Source organism: Oncorhynchus mykiss, chromosome 12, assembly GCF_057628025.1.
Source record: "Oncorhynchus mykiss isolate SJ-2025 chromosome 12, ASM5762802v1, whole genome shotgun sequence".
Lineage (NCBI taxonomy): Eukaryota > Metazoa > Chordata > Actinopteri > Salmoniformes > Salmonidae > Oncorhynchus > Oncorhynchus mykiss.
In genome coordinates this window covers 39459013-39484225 of record NC_143033.1, presented here as the reverse complement: position 1 = coordinate 39484225, position 25213 = coordinate 39459013, and the positions used below count along the sequence as shown (strand labels likewise).

The window sequence follows — 25213 nt, the reverse complement described above, 5'->3', positions numbered from 1 at the left end:
AAATGGTGATCCAAGAGCAGAGGACCGAGAGAGGCATTGGAACAACACAAATCTAGGAGCTTTAGCTCCTCTAAGTAAGGGGCGTGATTCTTCCTGTGTTCCCCTTACAGGCTGACTTCACCGGTCGTATCGCATGCGCGAGTGTTGCATAAGTAGATGTAGATATCTAAATATTGTTCAATAATTGCACTTACCATGCTCGTGCGCGCCAACGAGCGTCTGCGTTGCCAAGGGCTAAAATAGAAGTCAGTTCTATTTCTGACGCAGATCGCGCTGCAAGTCCTGCCTATCCCATCTCCCCATTGGTTTATAGAAGCAGGTACCCACATGCCATCTCCTCATTGGTTATACCCACGTAGGTGACTGATAGACGAACGAGGTCAGTGGAGGTAATGCACCTAATTTATGAAAGTTGCCAATCGCAATATAAAGTCAAGAGAAGAAAAAGCGTAGGAAGAGAAATGACTAGACACGATTCGTTTGATGGTTTTATGTGTGGATTAATTGTCAGAGTAGAGGACCTTGTGCATTTCAGGTAAAATAACAACTCAATGTTTATATCCCAGGACAAATTAGCTAGCAAATGCAAGCTAGCCAAATAGGACAAATTAGTTAGCAAGTGTAAGCTAGCTAGCTAAATTTCCATAAATGTTTAATGCTTTTTGGCCTGTCCCCAAAATAATGTAATTGGTTCAGAGTTTGTTTTGATATTTTAATCTGCGTGTCGTTATCGCATTTGGTGTGGGGGGCCAAAATAAATGTATGCGTGATGATGCACGTGCGCAGCCGGTTTGGATTCCGTGTCAGACCGGGCGCGTTCCAGGACAGGGAGCTGTGCGGATCTGGATATCACCATACAGAGGTTTATTTTGTGGGAATATGCTTCTCGTCAGGCCCTAGAAATCAAGAGCCTATCCCCACCCTGTTGTCTTGTCTGTCCTCCCTATTTTGTCCTATAGTAGAACGTCCGTTAGAGGGGTTGGCAGATTAGAGCAGGGCCAAGGGTGGGTCCCATATTGTGTACAGCTCCAGAGTGGGATTGTAGTGCCTTTCACCATATTGTTTGCAGTGCCTTCCCTTAGAATAACTATCTTGTTGCAGTGCCATATAATACTTCAGTGGTGTGAGCTTTGCAGTGACATATCAAAATAATTCCGTGTGCAGCTGATCTTTTGCATGGCCGATATACCTGAGAGAGTCAGGGGGAGGGTAACCTATCTGAGGGGAGGCCTTATTGTCTCGACACAGTCCGGGAAATTGTGCAGTCTGCTGTGGGAGGTGGAGAAACGGGGTCCGATCCATGTTAACCCATGAATTTAAAATAAAACTTACCATTAGCATACTTACCTGTCCTGGTCATCTGTGTTGGTTGTGTGCTGGAAAACATTAAATCCTGTGTTGGGTGGCGAGAAAAGGGGTTCACACTAAACTGTGACAGACGTACTGTGAAATTCTCTAAAATTATGTTGGAGGTGGCTTATGGTAAAAATATTAACATTTAAATTCTCTGGCAACAGTTCTGGTGGACATTCCTTCAGTCAGCATGCTAATTGCATGCTCCCTCAACTTGAGATATCTGTGGTGTGGTGTGACAAAACTACAAATTTTATAGTGTCCTTTTATTGTCCCCCGCACAAGGTGCACCTGTGTAATGATCATGCTTTTTAATCAGGTTCTTGATATGACACACCTGTTAGGCAGATGGATAGTCTTGACAAAGGCAAAATGCTCACTAACTGGTATGTAAACAAAACTGTGCAGAGAATTTGAGAAGATTTTTGTGAATATGGAACGTCTGATCTTATTTCAGCTCATGAAACATGGGACCAACATTTTACATGTTGCGATTCATATTTTTGTTCAGTGCAAATACATGCAGCTTATCTTCTGTCATTAGCCTAGTCCATATGTTTTCCTAGAAGACTAAATAAACCCTTGCTCACCAGAATGTTATAAATCGATAGAATGAATGCTTGACATTGGTAAGGTTTTCTGTAATCTCTGCTTTTGTGGAGCAAGGACGTTTACGTACCGGGGAGAACATGCAATCAAAAACTGGAAAGATTTTCTGAGCAAAATGTCCACATTACATCATTTTGACTTGTTGTAAAGAAATAAAAAGCTGTGAAAACGACCCAACATTTTGTGCTGCCTGTGCCCAATGTTTGTTTGTAACATGTTTTGTGCTGCTGCTATATGTTGCTACTGTACCATGTTGTCATGTTCTGTTGCCGCCATGCTATGTTGTCTTAGGTCTCTCTCTTTATGTAGGGTTGTGGTGTCTCTTGTCGTGATGTGTGTTTTGTCCTATAATTGTATTTTTAATCCCAGCCCCCGTCTCCGCAGGAGGCCTTTTGGTAGGCCGCCATTGTAAAAATTATTTGTTGTTAACTGACTTGCCTTAAAATAAATATTGTTTGATAAGATTTCAGTTCAGCTGGATGCATAGCCTATTTTATGTGGTGTAAATACTGATTTTTATGATGCTGATAGCGCCTCTACAGACTGTATCTAACTCTGCATTCCCATTCTCTCAAGATGCTGAAAGAAAGACATATTTCTCCACTCCTCTTCCCGAGTCAAAATTTAGCCTACATTTGGATACATTTACTGCAAAAAATGCTTAATTCTGCAGGAGTTAATATTAAGGCTGTGTGAGGTTATAGACCTTCAGTCAGTGTCCAGATTTCAGTTTCCATTGAACCCATCTGAACTGTAGTTCCCTTGATGTTCCATAAGCCTATTTGAAGTCCAGTCTTGTGACTGTCAACTTTGTATAGCGCCTCATATCACACAACATTGCACACACTGCTATCATCCTCTTTCACCACTTCACCAAACCTTTCCCAAACATGATTTTTCTGGCCGTCCCTTGTCTTTATTTTCAAGTCAACATATCGCAGCTTTTCTCTTATTGAAATAAACCAAGACATTGTCCTTCTTGCCTCAGTGGATTTACTTTTTCTGCCTGTTCTCAAAAGCATTTGGTGATTGACTGTAGGTTATTTGGCACGCATAAAGTTAGGCCCTAAAGTTTAGGCTTACCCACTATTGCCAGAGAGCCTAAAATAATGAAAGGAAAAAATGTAGCCTATAGATAAAGATTGCACAATAATTATATTTTTATGGATTTTTAAAGACATTCTCTTTATTCAGCCCGCCTGCCATCCACACAATATGTCATGACCTTAAACCCACGCGCCCGGCAGATATAACCTCGGGGACTACGGGTTATGAGTCAACCCACCCATCACTAGTGCAGACATACTGTATATACAGTCATTGGTGCAGACTGCAGCACAAACTTTCACTGTGCGAGGCCGAGGCCATGTGAGAGAAAGAATTTGAAACACTCAGGGAATGAACAACTTCAACATCTATTAGGAGAACATAATGTGAGAGGCTATTTGCATATCCCTTAACTCACCAAATGTTATACAAATTCTTATACAGTTTCTTCCTTAAATGAGAATTAAACTAATTATATTCCATTTAATCTAAATGTACCCAGTACAAATGCATATTACCAGTAAACTTACCAAGAACTATAGGATAGGTCTATAAAATAAATGGAAGGACAGCCAGGGCCTTAAAGTTCCATAACAACATGAAAAAGATAACAAAAAATATTGTTTATCTGAATAACTAACTTTTCATGATCCATCTTTGAAAAGCTTAAATTCAGTGGAGGAAGGCGACCTGCAATTTGAGAGCCGAAGACAGATCTCAAAGACTCCCCCCACCCAAATCCACTTTTGTTTATTCAAGTGAACAGTCAAGATGGGAAAGCCTTGATAAACAGCATACCTGACCGTGTCCCTCAGTCTAGGAGTTTGCAGGTAGTGAGTCAGTCGAAGACAGAATATGCTCCCTCTTGGTCAGGATATGCAGTTGCCGTTGCTCGCAGTGAAAGACCAATTAATGAGATGCATGGGAAGATACAGGGAGTCTGAAGAGCCTCTCCTAAGGTATGAATGTTATATTTAGTTTGGAATATGGAAATAAAAACCAGTTCAATAAACACATTTCTACTTTTGCAGTTTTCCAGTGATATGGAGACCATGGATTCCCTGTCATAGAGAAACTGGATGTCTAGAAAAAGTAAGGACATTATGCAATTACTTTAGGCCTACTATTAGATTATGAAGTAATTCAATTTGATCCAACCTATCATCACAAGAAACCTGTAACCTAGTTAACAAGATTATTCAATACTTTACTGACACAGGTCCTTAGAAATGCTGTATTTGGTATTGTATAGGCTTATTAATTTAAGTTGAAAATGAACATGCCTACTTGTCCTGTTTAGTTTGTCCAAGGGAATGTGTCATCAAAAACCAGACAGATGTCCAAAGGTGCCCATGGATTCCAGCACCCTGTCAGGTATGTAGCAGTTGAGAGAAGATAGTATATTGGAATTGTTACTACATTTAGACTAATTTGGGGAAAGACCTGTGTTGTGAATACATTTTATGATTTGATGTTATCACTTTCATGAAGACCATTTTTGTATACCGGTATGCTAATTTCTTTGAATAGTAAAACACAGATGTATTTTAAAATACTTAATACAGTAATCTGATCCGTAGGCTCTTCATGCCCAAGTCCAGGACTGAGGAATATGTGTCTCATTTGGGGAAGAAGGTCTTGGACAGTTTCCCTGTCCAAGCCACTCTCCACTTCTACAACGATGACTCCAGCTCTGAGGATGATGAAGATATGGAGAAAGAGCTGGAGGTTCATTCACACAGTTTGGATCACAGGTCCCATCCACTCAGAGAGAATTCAGAGAGGTAGCTAAGTCTTTACTGTTTTGGAAACAAGCGGGTGTGATTAGACAAGGGAGACGGACAGTGCAGCAGGTCACAGGAGACACGTTACTTCCATGGTGAGTGTCCAGTAGGACCCAATGTGTTCACCTGAGACAGCCACAGAAAGCTGGGAAGGGCCAGGCTGTATGTGGCCTCACTGAGGTGATTCTGTTTACACCAGTTCAGCGTCAATACACCTTTAAACTGGATATGGCCATTTTCCTTGACAACGTCCTATGTTCTCAGGACCTTGTCACGCAAACTCAAGTTGGCTTTGTGCTGGTCCCTTCTTTTTGTTTGTAGTGAAACATTTTCTATGCTTTCTATGTTTTGTATTTATAATAATTTTTTATGTGTGTAATACATTACTGGACGTGTGAGTTACTGTGTATATGGTTTGTTGGTTGAAATGTAAATAATGTATGTGCATATAATTGAATATTACTGTTATGGGCTTAGCTAGTGAGTGAATATGTTGGTATGGATGCCAAGTGGAATGTAAAAGTATTTCATTTTATATCATTTTAGTTAAGTAATAAACATTTATTTCAAAATCATAATTTTCCTACCCTTCTTGTGGATGTGGACTTATACTTTTGTTCAGGATCAATTCACATGTTCATTGAGGTATTTGCTATTCACATTACTCCTATTTGGGAGTAAACTAGTAAGTAACCTACTCCTAAGCAAAAACAACAGTGAATATAAATGATTTAATATTGGCTGACCAATACTCTAAAATGCTTGAAAGTGACAGTACAGTGCATGCAAAACAAGGGAAAATAGAATAAGATGGCATGAACCTATCAAAATGTAGGGTTTGAGGTCATAGAAGGCCACGCTAACCACTAGGACAAGCCAGTACAGGCTCATGCTGCAAGGGGAAGAGACAGACCCCTTGAGACAGACCCAATGAACCCTGACAAGTAAAAGGAAAATAGATCATGAAGGTCAGGGATACTGTATGTCAGTGCAAATCAACTGACTCTTTCAGTACATATAAAAGAACATCTCTCTCATGAATCATATTGTGAATTTCAATGGCAGAAAAAGAGTATAAGCACCCCAAACCTCATCCATTTAAGGTGACCAAAGTTGTGATCTTATATGGGATCTTCTAAACATTATGGTCCACCATTGAATATTTCCCTGGAACTCAGAGAGATCAGAAAACAGCTGGAAAACCGTTGGAAATAAGTCGAATCGGTCACTTCCTAATCACTCCTAATGACACTGGGTCCAGTGATCAAAGCCTGGGCTGAGGTTGAGCCTGGGGGCAAGTTTAGCCCTCAAACATCTGGCACCATCCCCTCCCTCTAGGGTTGGGTAGGTTATTTTCTACATGTAATCCATTAGTTACTAGTTACCTGTCCAAAATTGTAATCACATTACTTTTGATTACCCAAACTCAATGATGTAATCTGATTACTTTCAGTTATTTTTTGGATTACTAGCCGAAAGGCATTAGAATAAGACAAAAAGGATCCATCCAACCATTTGGTGTGTCATCATAGCGGTCTCTGACTTGCGGTCAGACTCGCTCAGCTGGAACAAATTTAAACTTGCGGCTTTTTTTAATGCTGAATTGAACTTCATTGAGAAAACCTTTCTGAATTTAAAAGTAATCAGTAAGCTGATTACAATATTTTTTGATAGTAATGTAACTGATCGCAGTAATTGTTTAGTAGTCAGATTACATGTAATCAGTTACTCCTAATCCATGACCCCCCCCCCCCCCCCCCTCCCCACACACACAAACACACACAGGGAATGGTATAGTTCCAGAGCTCTCCATCATCAGGTCCAGCTTGGCTTACGAACAGGGCAGAAGGATCTGGTGGTCCTCCAGAGGTTAAACACTTGCCAGCAATCTGATCCCAACCTCTTGTTTGTTTATGATGGTTTATCTGTGCAGCCTGGCTGAGGTGGCCGGCTGACCCGTCTGGTGGGTTGGCTGGGACAGGCTAGGGGAGAGGGGATGGGGACAGGGGGTTGTCAGTCCCCAGTGGATGGCTAGGTCACTGAGGTGGGCAGCAGACTGATTGAGGAGTCTCAGCGAAATACTGAAGAGGAGAAGATAGTGCTGTGGCCATTTCACTTGCAGTCTGACAAGTTCAGGAGGTCATAAACCTACTGACCTCACCCCAACTGAAAAGAGCACATCATACTGTAGAAGCACAGGCACAATGCATGATTTACATCACCCAAAGGCTTAAGCATTATAAAATCGAGAAGTTGTTGAGCTCATATTTTTGACTGATTAATACTAATAGTCATTGGATAAATATAAGACTAATTAATCTCGTTCCACACAGCACCACTCATTTGACATGTTCCATTACACAACATTTTCTATCTGCATTTTCATTAGTTAGTCGAGGGGCTGTGATGACGGATTATCACAAGAGGTTGAAGAGCAAATGATGTGCGAGCTGCTGTGGTCAGGTCACCTCACTTCCCAGGGTTCATATACAAGTCAGATCTTTGTCCTGTCACAAGTGATGGAAAAGGTGCATCTAAAACCTCTGCAAATTCCCACGGTGAGGAGAGATGCCAGTTATGGTGACAAAACTGCCCTCTGCTTGCCCTGAGCCTTCAAATAAGACCACTGGCTCAACACAGTGGATGGTGGACAATTATAACGTACAGGTATGTTGCAGGATTAATACAATTGATCAACAGTGTTGAATTATAATAAACAATGTTAAAATACTAAATAAACTAAACAAAATATGCAGCAAATAGAGGTAAATTGGTTGTCTACCCTCAGCTCAGCAGCATATTGAAACATTTTGCATATAGAATTTACATTTGTGCTGTACTTCCAGTTACCTTTGGCAGGCGTTGAATGGACTATAGACAGCAAATAGTGGGAGTGAGAAAGATAGCAAGATAAGACAACTGACTTTTCTCTGAGAAAAGCATATCAACAGGAGTACTATTGAAGTTAAACCAAAACACACAAATATAATCATTAAGATCAGTTCACATGGTTTTAACAGACATTATTATGAAACCTAAGTTGGTGTCCTCTCAACTTATTAAAATGGAAAATGTGTGAAGTTGGTGATAAATGTTCAGGAATTGCATTTAATAACTTTCTAAGGAACTTTCTTCTTGATGAGCTTCTTAGCTTTTTTTTCAGACAACTTGTGAATCAAGGCTGAAATCATTCATATCCCCAAACAAAATGTAAAAATGAAATAATTTGCAAGACATTTACAATAGTAAGGGGACCCCTTCAAAGCGATAGTGCTCGACAAATACTAAATAAGTATCATATGACATACCACACTTATGTCAAGCAATTATTATTGCAGTACATATAAAACAGCATCAGCTATTTGTTAATTTTCTTAGTGAGCATCCTCACTGAGGTAATGCCATACTTCTTAGTGCCGTATGCCCGCACCTGCCCGCCAGACTAGCATCACTACTCTGGACGGTTCTGACTTAGAATATGTGGACAACTACAAATACCTACGTATCTGGTAAGACTGTAAACTCTCCTTCCAGACTCACATGAATCATCTCCAATCCAAAATTAAATCTAGAATCGGCTTACTATTTAGCAACCAAGCCTCCTTCACTCATGCTGCCAAACATACCCTCGTAAAACTGACTATCCTACCGATCCTTGACTTTGGCTATGTCATTTACAAAATAGCCTCCAACACTCTACTCAGCAAACTGGATGTAGTCTATCACAGTGCCACCCGTTTTGCGTATACTACCCACCACTGCGACCTGTATGATCTCGTTGGCTGGCCCTCACTACATATTCGTCGCCAAACACCACTGGCTCCAGGTCATCTATAAGTCTTTGCTAGGTAAAGCTCCGCCTTATCTCAGCTCACTGGTCACCCTAGCAACACCCACCCGTAGCACATGCTCCATCAGGTATATTTCACTGGTCATCCCCAAAGCCAACACTTCCTTTGTCCGCCTTTCCTTCTAGTTCTCTGCTGCAAATAACGAATTGCAAAAATCACTGAAGCTGGATTCTTATATCTCCCTCTCTAACTTTAAGCATTAGCTGTCAGAGCAGCTTACTGATCACTGTACCTGTACACAGCCAATCTGTAAATAGCACACCCAACTACCTCATCCCCATATTATTATTTATCTTCTTGCTCTTTTGCACCCCAGTATCTTTACTTGCACATCATCATCGCCACATCTATCACTCCAGTGTTAATGCTAAATTGTAATTATTTCACCTCTATTGCCTATTTATTGCCTTACTCTTCTACATTTGTACACACTGTACTGTACATAGATTTTTCTGTTGTGTTATTGACTGTACGTTTGTTTATGTGAAACTCTGTGTCGTTGTTTTTGTCGCACTGCTTTGCTTTATCTTGGCCAGGTCGCAGTTGTAAATGAGAACTTGTTCTCAACTGGCCTACCTGGTTAAATAAAGGTGAAATAAAAAAATAGTTCTTCCAACAGAATGTGAAGAATCTGTTGTCATTGAGGTGATAAATAGAAAATGATGTTCACTTCACTGATGGAGACATCGTTTAATCTGGGTATGGCCCTCTTCTGGCAGTCATCCATCCTGACCTCTGGCATAGATATCTGTTCAAGACAATAACGTGAGCTACAGGTTATAGTCGAGGTTACTAGATTAGGAGAAACAGATATTAGAGAACCTTTGGCAGAGATTACAGCCTCGATTCTTCTTGGGTATGACGCTACAAGCGTGGCACACCTGTATTTGGGGAGTTGATCCCATTCTCTCAAGCTCTGTCAGGTTGGATGGGAGCGTCGCTGCACAGCTATTTTCAGGTCTCTCCAGAGATGTTCGATCGGGTTAAAGTCAGGACTCTGGCTGGGCCACTCAAGGACGTTCAGAGACTTGTCTCGAAGCCACTCCTGCGTTGTCCCCCAATTGCTCAGATTAGCAGGGCGGCCAGCTCTAGGAAGAGCTTTGGTGATTCCAAACTTCTTCCATTTAAGAATGGAAGGCCACTGTGTTCTTGGGGACCTTCAACGTTTTTTTGGTACCCTTCCCCAGATCTGTGTCTCGACACAATCCTGTCTCAGAGCTCTACAGACAATTAATTTGACCTCATGGCTTGGGTTTTGCTATGACATGCACTGTCAACTGTGGGACCTTATATAGACAGGTGTGTGCCTTTACAAATCATGTTCAATCAATTAAATTACCACAGGTGGACTCCAATCAAGTTGTAGAAACATCTCAAGGATGATCAACAGAAACAGGATGCACCTGAGCTAAATTTAAAGTCTAATAGCAAAGGGTCTGAATACTTATGTAAATATAATATTTCCGTTTTGTATTTTTTATTTTATTTGCACAAAATGTCTAAAAGCCTGTTTTCGCTTTTGAATTATGGGGTATTGTGTGTAGATTGATGAGGGGAAAAAAACGATTTAATCAATTTATGAATAAGGCTGTAATGTAATAAAATGTGGAAAAAGTCAAGGGGTCTGAAAACTTTCCAAATGCACTGTATATAGCGCTATAAAATAAAAATCAGTTGGAGATTTGTATTACATATTTTAATAATCTAATGTATACATAAATCCAGTTAGTTGCATTTTATTGAGAGAAAAAAAGTATTAGAGGTTGTTCCTTTACATGGTGTGATCTGATACTTTGGCTCTATCAAATACAGTACAAGTCAAAAATTTGGACACACCTACTCATTCCAGGGTTTTTATTTATTTTTTACTATTTGCTACATTGTAGAACAATAGTGAAGACATCAAAACTTTGAAATAACACATATGGAATCACGTGGTAACCAAAAAAGTGTTAAACAAATCAAAATATTGTTTATATTTGAGATTATTCAAAGTAGCCACCCATTGCCTTGATGACAGCTTTGCACACTCTTTGCATTCTCTCAAAGTGAGGTACCTTGAATGTATTTCAATTAACAGGTGTGCCTTTTGTGAAATCTCTTTCCTTCTTAATGCGTTTGAGCCAATCAGTTGTGTTGTGAAAAGGTACGGGTGGTATACAGAAGATAGCCCTATTTGGTAAAAGACCAAGTTCATATTATGGCAAGAACAGCTCAAATAACCAAAGAAAAACGACAGTCCATCATTACTTGAAGACATGAAGGTCAGTCAATCCAAAAGGTCAGTCAATTTTGACAGTGCAGTCGCAAAGTGCAGTCACAAAAACCATCAAGCGCTATGATGAAACTAGCTCTCATGAGGACCGCCACAGGAAAGGAAGACCCAGAGTTACCTCTGCTATGATGAAACTGGATCTCATGAGGACCGCCACAGGAAAGGAAGACCCAGAGTTACTGCTGCAGAGGATAAGTTAGAGTTACCAGTCTCAGAAATTGCAGCCCAAATAAATGCTTCACAGAGTTCAAGTAACAGACACATCTCAAGATCAACTGTTCAGATGAGACTGTGTGAATCAGGCCTTAATGATTGAATTGCTGCAACCACTACTAAAGGAGACCAATAATAAGAAGACACTTGCTTGGGCCAAGAAACACGAGCAATGGACATTAGACTGGTGGAAATCTGTCCTTTCGTCTGATGAGTCCAAATTTGAGATTTTTGTGAGTCTTTGTGTCTTTGTGAGACGCAGAGTAGATGAACGGTTGATGTGTGGTTCCCACCGTGAAGCATGGAGGAGGAGTTGTGATAATGTGGGGGTGCTTCGCTCCTGATACTGTCAGTGATTAATTTAGAATTCAAGGAACACTTAATCAGCATGGCTACCACAGCATTCTGCAGTGATACACCATCCAATCTGGTTTGTGCCTAGTGGGACTTTCATTTGTTTTCAACAGGACAATGACCCAACACACCTCCAGGCTGTGTAAGGGCTATTTGACCAAGAAGGAGAGTGGTGGACAGCCGCATCAGATGAGGCCAGTAAGTAAGCCCTACTGAATGAAGCCATTTATCTGGAACATAGGCCCACACCAAATATAAAACTGGGGAAGGAGTAGAAAATTGCCAAAAACATAAAGTACATCAAAAAGTCAGACTAACACACTCCATTTGAGAACACATTTGGCTTTTTCACAGTCTACAGAGAGTAATATGGCATTAAGTCCCCAACTTCAGTCTTCTTCTTCGATGGGGTTAACGGCAGTTGGCATCCAATGTTAATGGTGCATTACCGCCACCAGCTGGACGGGGTATTGAATTAAAAAAACATTTTGGGAAAGGGGGAAAACGACATCATACAAAATAAACTGTCAACTAAGGAAACCCATCACACTTCTTCAATCATAGTCCACTACAAAATACATCCTTACACAGGCTCGGGGGCCTGTGATGAGGGTACATTCACCGACAGGATTTTTTGCATGGCCTCAGCTGTGAAATCAAGGAGACCCAAAAAACGTTCAGCTGCATTCACAATGATTCCAATTTTCTTAAAATTATTCTCTGCTTGTGCCGTACAGTTTATGACCATTGCCATACATAACACAAAGTCCATATTTTTAACATGTAGCATTCCACTATCCCTCGGTTGATGAGAAACCTTTCACTGGTCGTGGTGATTCGAATACGATTGCTTCTTCCCTGCCACTCGTTCCCGTCCAATCTTCTCACCACCTCCAGATAGAAGATATACTGGACACTCCTTAACCTTGCCACCTCATTCTCCCTCAGGGCACTCCAAGAATTCAGGCGCATGTTCACCTGCACAGTTACAGCATTTCACTTCATCTGGCATACGATTCTTTTCCCTTCTGCACACACTTGACACATGATCAAATATTTTACATTTATGACACTGAAGGGGCTTGTGCACAAAAGCTCTTACTGGGTATCTCATGAATCCTAACTTTATAAGGTAAGGGAGAGACTCTTCATCAAAGAACAGTAGCATGGATGAAGTTAATTTATTTTCTCCATCCACCATACAGGTCAGTCGATGTGCACCAACCACTCTATCGATGTATTCAGTTATATCCTCTGCCTTTACTTCTTGCGCCACCCTAGAAAAAAAACCTTGATAGGCACCCTGCTATGAAAATCCATGCAGGAAAGATTCCACTCCAATATCTTTTTGAGTCATGCTTCTTCTGCTCCGCAGACCCACAAAAATCAAAATAAGACCATGTCTTGTGACTCTCACCGACTCCACACTTTCCTCCAACTCGTTCCAGATTTTCCTGGAGACGGTAAACAGATAAGTAGCATTGATCCAAAACCCTGACTCCGACTAAAAACGAGTCTACTGGTTTCCTGTAGCATTGATCCAAATCCCTGACACCGACTAAAACGAGTATACTAGTTTCCTGTTTTCCAACATAGCTTTAATTCTCGTTTCTCTTTTTCTTCACCAATGTAACCCATTCATTCTCACTTTCTGTACTATTAGCTTCACCAGACTCACTAGCAGTTTCAAACAAAACCTCATGTTCTGCCATCTTCCGTCACATTCCAATCCCAACTTCAGTCATCGACATAGCCTAAACTCAAGTCACACAATTGTGATTTACAGAAGCCAACTTGTGAGCCAAGGAACAGAACAAAGCCGTTTCTGGCAGGGGAGAGGGCAAATTTTCCACCACATAATCTGAATTCATAGAAAAGAGAGGGAGATAGTGATAAATATGACACATAGACAGATTCATTTCTTGGTTATAACAGGCTAATGTATAATTAGAGATATTCACCACAACATCAGCATGCTTCATTTGAAGATAACTTTATGCTTTTTCGTAGGGCTAGGGGGGAAAATTTAGAACCATATTCTAAATCTTGTACCCATCTTTATTACTTCCATATTCCGGAAGTGGGTGTTGGTAACTTTGTCATGAGACTTCAAGCGAGTGGGAAGTGGAACAAGCAACTGATTAGCAATTAACGAGAAACACAAGCTGTGTTCAAATACCCATTCCTTTCATACTGTATACTAAATACTTGATAAGTATATCCGACATACTATATACTATTAGTTCATTGTAATATACTGTAAATTAACGTTATCGTTTCAGTTGAGCGTACTAGCGCTTCGCCTCTCTACCGGAAGTTGATGCTGTTGCTATGCAACCTCTTGCTAGCATAACAAATTACTAGCCAGACATTTAACGATTTTGGGTGTGTTCGTACATTTAATCTGGAGTGCCAGTGTGCACTCTGGGCGTTCCTAAATCAAGAGTTGTCAGATTGTCGTTTGACTCTTGGAGCTTTCAGCACATTGGACGCTCTGGCTGAGGAGTAGGGTTGATCTGAGCGTTCTGACCTCACAACAGTCAAGCACCCAAGCTAACGTTGGCTTGCTACTTCCAGACACAACTGAGAGAACATCTCACTCTGACCATTTTACTTGCCCTAGCAGAGCTGTTTAGGCTGTTTTCATGTTAACTAAAGCATTGGTGACTGTAACTGTGCTGCTGGCAACAATTTAATTAAGCGTTCTGTTTGCCAACGTTTACTGACACAGCCATTTTCAACGGGTATTATTCTGTGCTCTGGCACATTCAGAGTGCTCTGAAATCAGAGTTGATAGCCAGAATGAACTATGTCCATTGAAAACGCACAACGACTATACCACTTAGCTAAGAAGGATGTGAACAATCAAGTCAATAAATGTTGGGTAGTTCGTTAGATAGCATATAGTTAATATACTCTCTGGCTAGTTAAAATGTAGTATTGAAAAGTCATTCATGTATTACCTTGCTCAATATTGTCTTAACATTTGTCATAATTAGTTAAAGCAATTACATTTCTATCCGCTCTTGTCGGACATCGGCTGCATATTTTCCGCCATTTTCCTCAAATCTGAAAACATTGTGAAGCCGCGCCCGTTTTCTGAAGAATTGCATTACGGTCCCTAAAAGCACGGAAATAGTGTCCAGTGCTTGCATACTTGGTATTTTGTCGAATTTAGTACGACGTCCGGGTGTTCGAACACAGCTACTCTAGCGACATTAACTGGTCCGAAATCGCGCAAACAGCTTCAAAATAAAGGTCCTCCATTTTCTTGAAATTGAGTTTGTTTCAAGATGCGTTCTATTTTTTTGATCATATCCTCCCCGTTCATGCTATTTGGAGAGGTATTGAGGCTCATTGTTCAGATCGAGTGGTTATTTAAGCAATAATGCACGAGGTGGTTTGGTATGACCATATAACACGGCTAAGGGTTGTTCTTGTGCAAAACACAGCTGCTCGCCAACGTAATTAGAACAGTCAAAAGTTACGTTTTTTTTCATACTTGTGGTATACGGTCTCATATACCACGCTTTCAGGCAATCAGCATTCAGGGTTTGAACTACCCAGTTTATAATTGTAAATAGGTACTCACTCTACCAAGGTGAGTAAATTAAATAAATCATGCAATCAGTACATGTTCAAAAACGTTATTATTCTTATAAGTGAACATCGAAATGTGTATTAAACAGCCATGTTAAATATACATGAGTTGAAAAGGAGTTAATAGAAATGTCAATATTCTTCATTTAATAATATCTGGAATAATAGTTTAATTTATATTCCACTAGATGGCACTGTCCCCCATGCTACTCCCCGTCAGAGGTCTGGTGGTTCTGAAACAAAATGGTTTAGGGTTTTGAAACTGAAGTATTAGTGGTTTTTAACTGCTGACAACTCATGTTTATCAAAAGTGTTGGAATAACTTGTCAATAATCAACTGACTGGCTTTCTTGATGTCTATAGTATTCTCTCTGGTAAGCAATCTGGTTTCTGCTCAGGTTATGGATGTGTCACTGCAACCTTAAAGGTCTTCAGTGATGTCACCATTGCCCTTGATTCTAAGCAATGTTGTGCTGCTATTTTTATTGACTTGGCCAAAGCTTTTGATACAGTAGACCATTCCATTCTTGTGGGCCGGCTAAGGTGTATTGGGTTCTCTGAAGGGTCTTTGGCCTGGTTTGCTAACTGCCTCTCTCAAAGAGAGCAGTGTATAAAGTCAGAACATCTGCTGTCTCAGCCACTGCCTGTCACCAAGGGAGTACCACAAGGCTCGATCCTAGGCTCCACGCTCTTCTCAATTTACATCAACAACATAGCTCAGGCAGTAGGAAGCTCTCTCATCCATTTATATGCCGATGATACAGTCTTATACTCATCTGGCCCCTCCCCGGATTTGGTGTTAAACGCTCTATAACAAAGCTTTCTTAGTGTCCAACAAGTTTTTTCTACCCTTAACCTTGTTCTGAACACCTCCAAAACAAAGGTCATGTGGTTTGGTAAGAAGAATGCACCTCTCCCCACAGGTGTGATTACTACCTCTGAGGATTTAGAGGTTGAGGTAGTCACCTCATACAAGTACTTGGGAGCATGGCTAGATGGTACACTGTCCTTCTCTCAGCACATATCAAAGCTGCAGGCTAAAGTTAAATTTACACTTGGTTTCCCCTATCATAATCTCTCATCTTTCACCCAGGATGCCAAACTAACACTGATTCAGATGACCATCCTACCCATGCTAGATTGCGTAGACGTAATTTATAGATCGGCAGGTAACGGTGCTCTCGAGTGGCTAAATGTTCTTTACCATTCGGCCATCAGATTTGCCACCAATGCTCCTGACAGGACACATCACTGCACTCTACACTCCTCTGTAAACTGGTCATCTCTGTATACCAATCACAAGACCCACTGGTTGATGCTCATTTATAAAACCCTCTTAGGCCTCACTTCCCCCTATCAGAGATATTTACTGCAGGCCTCATCCTCCACATGTTCTGCCAGTCACATTCTGTTAAAGGTCCCCAAAGCACAGACATCCCTGGGTCGCACGTCTTTTCAGGTCACTACAGCTAGCGACTGGAACGAGCTGCAACAAACACTCAAACTGGGTAGTTTTATCTCAATCTCTTCATTCAAAGACTAAATCATGGACACCCTTACTGACAGTTGTGGATGCTTTGCGTGATGTATTGTTGTCTATACCTTTTTGACCTTTGTGCTGTTGTCTGTGCCCAATAATGTTTGTACCATGTTTTGTGCTGCTACCATGTTGTGCTGATGCCATGTTGTGTTGCTACCATGTTGGTGTTTTGTTGTTTTGCTATCATGCTTTGTTATCACGTGTTGCTGCCATGCTATGTTGTTGTCTTAGGTTTCTCTTTATGTACTGTTGTGTTGTCTCTCTTGTCGTGATGTGTGTTTTGTCCTATGTTTACATTTTTTATAAAGCCCCCGTCCCCGCAGGAGACCTTTTGGTAGGCCCTCATTGTAAAGAAGAATTTGTTCTTAACTGACTTGCCTAGTTAAATAAAGGTTAAATAACTATTTAAAAAAAATAACAGAACAGGATTAAATCATGTTTTGAAGAGAACAATTTTAAATTGGCCCTGTTTTTTTATAAAGCTCTTCATAATACTTTTTCAGGTACCCAGCCAACAACCTCAAAGAGCAAGCAACGCAGATGCAAAAGCACAGTGGCTAGGAAAAACTCCCCAGAAGGCAGGAACCTAAGAAGAAACCTATAGAGGAACCAGGCTCGGATGGGTGGCAAACACTGGCTAATTACCATTGGGCAGAAGAGCCTCAGGTCTCACATCGTCAAGGGGCCTCATGAGTTGGGCATAATATTCTCCTTATTATGTTTTTATTAAAATAATTTCTCTGCTTGAGGCCTCCCCCATGCTCCACTCGAGGCATACAAAAACAAATCCCCATCTGTTTAAGCTGGATATTTTAAAAAAAGAGACCATGTTTGTATGCAGCTTTACTTTTATTTATTTTTTTACTTTGTTTGCAAACTGATATGTGACAGGTATGAATGTCAAAATAACATACAAAACAGAAGATGTTTTATTTTTTATTATATATATTTTTGCTAAACAGCATTGCCACCGAGAGAGCATGCCTAAAATCACACAATACACCAGTTAAGGATTGCCAGTAGTTTAAAACCATTAACACTTCCAACAACAGCGTTGGTGTTGTGTTGTTATTTTTTAAACTACTGTTAACTCTACCTCTATGGGATTGGTGTGTCCCCCGAGGGACAGTTGAGCTAACGTAGGCTAATGTGATTAGCATGAGGTTGTAAGCAACAACAACAACAACAAAAGATCCCAGGACATAGACATATCTGATATGGGCAGAAAGCTTAAATTCTTGTTCATCTAACTGCACTGTCCAATTTACAGTAGCTATTACAGTGAAATAATACCATGCTATTGTTTGAGAAGAGTGCACACTTATGAACTTGAAAATGTAATAATAAACCAATTAGGCACATTTGGGCAGTCTTGATAAAACATTTTGAACAGACACATTTTGAACAGATACTTTGCACATACACTGATGACACCTAGTGGCCAACATCTAAATTGTGCCTGGGCTGGAATAATACATTATGGCCTTTCTCTTGCATTTCAAAGATGATGGTACAAAAAAATACGGCATTTTTTTTCTTTGTAATATCTTTTACCAGCTCTAATGTGTTATATTCTCCTACATTAAATTCACATTTCCACAAACGTCAATGTGTTTCCTTTCAAATGGTATCAATAATATGCATGTCCTTGAGTCAGGTCCTGAGCGACAGGCAGTTAGATTTGGGTATTTAACTGGTATACTAGCTTAAAAAGTGAGACAGTAAAACGATCTTTGTTAATTGATATATTGTTAGTTTTTTCAGTACATGTATATTTAAGTCACTTTGAACAATTGTTGTGATTTTAAATCAGAAAAACGTCCTGTAACGCTCAAGTAAAATAAAAAATTATACGGGACTTTTATTTTGAAATGTCGTATGATCAGCAACGCCTGCTCTGTGGTAAACTGAGCATGTTGCCATAAAAGACAAGTGAACAAGAAGGTAGGTCCGTGTGTGCTGTCCCTTATTTTTTTGTAGCGTGTTAACAGTATTTCATGTTCGCGGTGTCCACATTTCTAAATGTTTGTTTTTTTCACGGCAAAGCCAATAAAAAAACCGCGCCAAGTTGCTAGCTAGCCAGCCAAACGATTGCTTAACGTTAGCTAACTTTCAAGGTGAATTCGAGGCTTCTGGCAGTCAGACAGATGTTCCCTTCCCCCATCTGCAGTTAGCTAACCAAACAATGACTCCATTAGATGGATATCAATTTAATTGTAACGTTAGCTAACGTAAACTTAGTTAGCTAAGTTATTTTTCCGCGGAACTAACGTTAACTATAATTTTGGTTTAGTTAAGTAACGTTATTAACGTCGTTAGTCATCTCCAAACATAGCTAGCTAGTTAGCCCGCTTTAGCTGTATATTCACATGTGGTACGTTAACTTGGTACACGTTCGTTGAGTAATAATAGCTAGTTTGTTGACAACGCAGTTAGCTATGTTATTTAGTTAACGTTATTGTGTATTATCATTGGGCTAAACTATCACGATTCTTGTTTCAGACTTCCCAAAATGTCAGATTCCGACTCCGGTCCAGAGTTTTTGGACTGCGACATCAGACACGGGGCGAAACTTGTGAGTAACAAGGATGGTTGACTGTAATTTTAAATAGTGAAGTAAGTTAGGACCGGTGAGCTAACTAGATCCATTTGAAAATGGACTACTAATGCAATAAATACGTGGCAGTACGTCATTATTAACCTCCTGTTCTTCCTCAGATCTATGACAAAGACAGTCCCTTTGTAGCCCTGCAACCTCCAGGTAAGAAGTAGAACACTAGCTAGTTCCTTATGACCTATTTAATACCTAGCTAGCACTGACTCACACTAATTGTGGGTGGAAAGGCTATTGGGAGTGGACAGGCGTGACTCAGATCCTCCACTATCAGACTAAAAACATATATATTCAAGGTGGAGGTTGACAATTACATGGAAAAAATAACATAGATTTTCACTTGTATCACACTGTGTTTAATGTTGCAGATGTTATATATGAGCGATGGAATAAAATCCCTGTCATTTTGAAAAAGAAGGCGGCCCAGTTAATGAAATTGTATGCCTTTTGGTACCACATTCTGCTGCGTCAAGAGAATCACAACACCACACGCTGGGCTGTGCAAGTTGGCTTCTTAGACTCAAAGTAAGAAAAATGGCTTGCAAATTAATGAACTCTCCTGTCTCACATTTGTTGTTCCTTAGTAGTGTTAATGTGCATGGTTTTATCTTTTCACTTTCTCTAGTGTCAGCAATGACTTGAGTCTGAAGAGACTGCACAAGATAGAAATATTGGAGGCTATCCTCAGAGCGATGGAAAAAGGATGTGTAAGGAAGGTCTTTGTTACTATAAATGGAACCATACAGGAATTGCAGTGTTGAACCTGAAGGCTCATGTTGTCACTTGTTTTCTCTTCCAGTTATTAGAAGATCAAACAAGGCACATGATCTGGATAAGCAATAAATTTAACTTGGTAAGTGTAATGTATGCCTATGGTGCACTGAAAATGCAAATATGCTGTATCATCACTGCTTTCTCTTGCTCATATCTTACCTAATAGAGCAACATGGTTTCTTTTTCTAATATGGAACTATCCAACTATCCACTCAGCACAGTAATTATTCACAAGAATACAAGAATGTTCTCTTCATGCCTAGAAAATGGGGCAACATTCTACTTACGGTTTGTGGTAGCCAAAGAGTGGGGTGCAATATTCATTGTTTTAACAACTCAAAAAAAATGTTGCACCCTGTTGGTACATAGCCAGGAAAAGGACACCGAAACGTCCTGTTCTGTGCTCTTAAATGTGTATCGTTGATTGCATTATAAGACTAGCTCAACCTGATTTGTCACGTGGAATATCTAGCAACCCGGTGAGCATGAACTTCCCGCCGATTGCTGTATTGTCTTATGGTTGCCGTGGAGTTGCCTAGGCAGAGAGCTCTGTAAATATTGTACATAATTATCATTACATTTTTTGGGTCTTGACTCCATTGCAGAATTGGGGTAAAGGATGTGTATATATTTGTCTTATTGCTAGATGGCTGTTTGGATTCAAATAATGTAGCCCTGGCTTTGTTTAATCTGTCGGGAAGAATTACAATAAGTACTGCATGCTGTCCAGAGATGGTAGAAGAGGCTCAGGAACTGTTCTTAACCACAGCCAAGATGTGGTGGCTATTCATGTGCTTTTCAGCACCTGTGGCATCACCCAAGTGGGTGCTACATGTTTGGCAATTGAGGACCTGTACCTATGGAGGAACTGTCTGCCGGAGAAGTGGGTGTGGTCAGGGCCTTTTTGTCAGACTTTCTCTGGCTGTACCATCGATGCCCCCTATGCTGAAGCTACATTCTTTCCAATACAAACTCCTTCAACCCCCACCCTTTCATCTGAAGCCAAAATGGGGGTGTTTAATCTCCCATCTGTACCATCTCAATTGATTTTCTTGCTTTGAGAATTTTCTGTAATCAGCGCTATACAAGTTGTTATGATGGTGAAGGCTAGAGGTGTTTTGTTAACTGGTACCTCTCTGTGGCCAGCATGTGCCGGAGGTCCTGGACGATGCGATACGCTGGCTGGAGCGGACAGGAGAGCCCCGCATCAAGCTGCGGGTTCAGGAGCTGGGCCCCATAGGGAACTGCTTTGCTGCCCTGCAGCTCATCTTCACTGAGTGTAAGAACCACTTTCGGGCAGTATGTCCTCCATTGCTGTTAATATGGTGGTCTGATGTACTGTCTGTAAGCTTCATACCGATGTGTTTTTACAGCCTTCTCACACTAGATCTTAACCTACTGAGGCCTGTTTAGGGCTTAGTGGTAGGTAGCTTGTGGAGGCTGAAAGGTGAAACATGGTAGATAGGCAGTGACAGCCAAACTTTATCAGCAGGGGCCTTGTTTTTTTAAGGCAGAATTTCTGGAGACCACCCAAATCTAATGACACCACCTTAAATTGTGAATCACTTATTTTTTTATTACATAACTAACATTCAATTCTTTACATATAATCAATCCAAATTTAAGAACCAATAAATGCCTTCAATATTATTTCTGAAACATTTGTATATTGTCCTATACAATTTCTATTCTTAATTGTTTTGTCACACTCGCCGAATACAAGTGTAGACCTTACCGTGAAGTGCTTGTAAGTAAGCGTTTCACGGTAAGGTCTACACTTATATTTGGCGCATGTGGCAAAGTTTGCTTTGATCTCTATTCTTAACTGTTTTGTCCCCGCCCCCCCAACTACAATTCCCGTGTGATACCGACTTTGACTATTACTGGGCTATAGGCTAGAATACCACTGTGCAATTAAATATGACATAGTTTATCCTACTCTGGCAACTTGGTTAGCAGTGAATGGGTCCCAATAAATACAAACATGAACTTCTCTCATCAGATGCCCACTATACACAGGCCATGGGAGTCGACAGAAAAAAAATGATGCGAGAGCTTGCACAGGACCCCAGCCAATGGTCTATTGAGGTAAGAACCTGTAATTTATAATGTCAACCTTGAAGGACTCGTGCCCTCACCTTATTTTGTGAAAATGGGGACGATTTGGGAAATTTACTACAATCGTTCCGATCAGCAAAATAAAGTTCTGAACCGGTACGAACCAAAAAGTACTATCGTTTTACCTGTAAAATGCATTTTTATTTAGCTCATTGAATTACCCAATCAGTGGATAGAGCAGGTAAACTAGTTTACATTTGTGATGGACAGACAAGTAGCGTATGGTGCAAAATTTGTCAAATTTTGCAGGTGGGTAGAAAGAGGGTTGAGGAGGCTTGAAGCGCTGGGTATCTTATGACATGCATTATTTGAATTAGGTCCACATAATTATACATAGGAGGAGTGGCTTCTGTGGTGGAACTTTGCATTTCCTTTTGAGTTAACTAGCTAACAATCTTGTGTGTGTGCAGAGCGGCACCAGCATTTAAAATGCATCTTACCATTTTGTGGTTAATAAATCCAATGTGATAACTAGGCCTATAACTTTTTCAATGCTAGTAAAGGATACTAATCTTCTGTAGCTAATTAAACATACCGATCTTCTGAATCAAGCTTGTAACATCAAGACAGTCTATTCTTTGGGAGGGGCAGGTATCCTAAACATGCAACGGTTTTCATATTACAGGTAGATACTAGAGTTTCTGAGTAACAGTGGGCTTTGCATAGGCACTTAAGTTTTGTGGGACTAAAAATACCTAGAACATAAAATCACTTTTATTAACCGGTTCCCATGCTTCTAAAATAACGGTTATGTTCCGGAAGATTATGGATCACTTTCTTTCTGTTCCTTCAATGTTATTTTCCAGTAATTTGTTCTATTCCCTGAACCAGTTCCAACCCCTGATAGTAATGTTTTTTTTTAAAAAAAATTTATGAACTAAGTTGATGGGTAGGTTAATTCTGACATGCGTTTTCTATTAGGATTTTGTCTATAAAAAAAACAACTTCTCCTTCCTTTCCTCAGAAAAGTGAAGAGATGAAGACTAGAGGAAATGATCAGTTTCAGAAAAAGAAATATGATGCAGCAGTCAAGTGTTACTCAAAAGCCATCAGATATCAGTAAGTGGTGTTTTTAACATCGGATTTACGTACTATTGGAATGTTGGAGGACAATATAACATATGCCTGTGATTGCATCAAGTCAGGCTGTTTCCCTTGTATTCTTATCTGTGCATTACTGCTTCCCAATGTGTTTGTCACGGTACCTTTTGATTGAATTGTTTATTCAAGTGACTAACACCCTGCTGAACATGTTCATTTATGGCACCATAAATGTCTCTGAAGTGTAAATGCTACTTTGACCACTTATCATGACTCGCTTTCCCATTTGGTCTGTCAAAATGGACCGGAATGGTGTACTTAACTACTCATAAATATTTGTTTTGTGTGTCAAGGAGTTCTTGTTTGATAACATAATCCTGTCTATTTTTTTTTAGCCCTGAAAACCACATTATCTATGGGAACCGAGCACTTTGCTATATCCGTAGTGAAAAATATCTGTAAGTCCTTCAAACTATAAACATATGATAAACAAACCTGTTTGTGTAGGACATGTATACAGACCCATTAAACATGTTTAATGATCAAGGCATCATTTGTTACAGAAAAGCTGTTGGGGATGGAAAACGAGCCACTTTAATACAACCAGAGTGGGCAAAGGTATGCAATTATCCCATGGTCACATCTGAATTTCCATTCCGATTGCCCTCAGCTTAAAGGGATATTTAGAGATTTATGATGTTCCCCAGGGTCAGATGAACTTGTGGATACCATTCCAGTCATTGTGCTAATGCTAGTTAACAATTCTGCTAAAGCTAGTTGGAAACTTCAAATGCGAAGACAAATGGTATCCACAAGTTCATCTGACCCTGGGGAAGTAGGTAAGTGGCTTCGTTGCCAAAATCCCTAACTATCCCAAGATCAAACCCACTGATGGTGTTGAAATGAATACATTTTAGTCAGCTCTATGTTCTGACTGACCAGCAAGCTAGTTCTATTGATTTGAAATCATTTTTTTTTTTCAGTGAGGCATGAAATGCTCAACATTCTACAAAAATGATATGGTGTGTGATTGTAATGGAATGTTAATGCCCAAAGTACTGTCATTCCTAAAATGTCTATGCTGTGAATGATGGCATCTTCCCTTCCTCTGTGGTCTGTGTATGGCAGGGTCACTACCGGTATTGTGAGGCGCTGTTCCTACTGGGGGAACACAAGCAGGCAATAGAGGCCAACGAGTGGGGCCAGACCCTGTGCAAGGCTGACCCAGAGGGTATGAAGGACCTGCTGCAGCAACATGTCAAGTTCAACATAGAGATAGAGGAGAGCAAGTGCCATCGGGCAGAGGAACGCAAAGGTAACGGGGAAATTTGCCCACAGAACTTCATATTAAAAACCATCTGATCGTGTAGGAAAACACAATTACTAGGATAAATTTGGGGAAGATTGTAAGACTTGGCTTGTGGTTACCAAGATTAATTTGGCGCCTTGTAAATCTCCTAGCGATTTACAATGACAAATCAAAGGGATGGTTAAAAACCCTCCCAACAAGAGCTTATCCCATTTGCAAATCATTCTTCATGCGAAGACCGATGCACTGCCATAGATTTTTTGCATATCCAATAGCAGGAAGTGGGGGTGGCTAATCCAAACTCTGTTTACAGTGGGTTCGGAAAGTATTCAGACACCTTGACTCTTTCCAGATTTTATGTTACAGCCTTACTCTAAAATGCATTAAATTGTTTTCCCTCAATCTTAACACAATTCCCATAATGATAAAGCAAAATCAGGTTTTTAGGAATGTATTAAACATAAGTATTCAGACTAGGGATACTCCGCTATATTGGTGAACATATCGGAATCGGACGATACTATCTAAAAATGCCGACATCGGTATCGGCCGATGTCTAGTTTAACGCCCGACGTCAAAGCTGATGTGCAAACTTATATAACGAAGGTACATGTAAAATGTTGCGCTATACGTGCAACACAGCATCTAAACTGGCCCACAATGTCTGCTGTTTGGGTCAAGCAGTCATTGGAAAGAGTAACAGTGAGACAACTCGATGGTGAAATCCATTA

General features: G+C 40.3%; 2 protein-coding genes across 3 annotated transcripts in view; one reads left to right on the top strand and one right to left on the bottom strand.

Moving 5' to 3' along the window:
* Window positions 1-9281: 9281 nt before the first annotated feature.
* Window positions 9282-14221, bottom strand: LOC149979166 (phosphatidylinositol N-acetylglucosaminyltransferase subunit P-like). Its single transcript, XM_090191378.1, has 4 exons — window positions 14214-14221; window positions 13271-13407; window positions 11586-11746; window positions 9282-9392 (listed from the first exon to the last, which is right to left on the bottom strand). Exons 1-4 carry the CDS (start codon window positions 14219-14221, stop codon window positions 9282-9284), a joined length of 417 nt encoding a protein of 138 aa, XP_090047504.1.
* A 4259-nt stretch (window positions 14222-18480) lies between these two features.
* The window catches only part of ttc3 (tetratricopeptide repeat domain 3), a 32138-nt gene continuing 25405 nt past the window's right edge, over window positions 18481-25213 (top strand). Inside the window, exons 1-12 of one of the 2 annotated variants that reach the window (XM_036937529.2) lie at window positions 18481-18570; window positions 19129-19201; window positions 19345-19387; window positions 19609-19765; window positions 19866-19947; window positions 20040-20093; window positions 21161-21293; window positions 22017-22102; window positions 23097-23191; window positions 23569-23631; window positions 23737-23791; window positions 24302-24488. In XM_036937529.2, coding sequence (XP_036793424.2) covers window positions 19139-19201; window positions 19345-19387; window positions 19609-19765; window positions 19866-19947; window positions 20040-20093; window positions 21161-21293; window positions 22017-22102; window positions 23097-23191; window positions 23569-23631; window positions 23737-23791; window positions 24302-24488 — 1018 coding nt within the window. In that variant the 5' untranslated portion in view covers window positions 18481-18570; window positions 19129-19138. Of the gene's footprint in view, window positions 19001-19128; window positions 19202-19344; window positions 19388-19608; window positions 19766-19865; window positions 19948-20039; window positions 20094-21160; window positions 21294-22016; window positions 22103-23096; window positions 23192-23568; window positions 23632-23736; window positions 23792-24301; window positions 24489-25213 lie in introns of both variants that reach the window. The other variant, XM_036937528.2, reaches the window with a different exon arrangement.

What these genes read in the sequence shown, in the direction of transcription:
- LOC149979166 (XM_090191378.1), bottom strand. An exon ending in TGGCTCACAAGTTGGCTTCT is followed by an intron (nt 11,747 to 13,270) that starts GTAAATCACAAT and finishes CTCCTTCCCCAG; the next exon opens with TTTTATATTTGGTGTGGGCC. An exon ending in ATTGTCCTGTTGAAAACAAA is followed by an intron (nt 9,393 to 11,585) that starts TGAAAGTCCCAC and finishes TGTCTTGAACAG; the next exon opens with ATATCTATGCCAGAGGTCAG.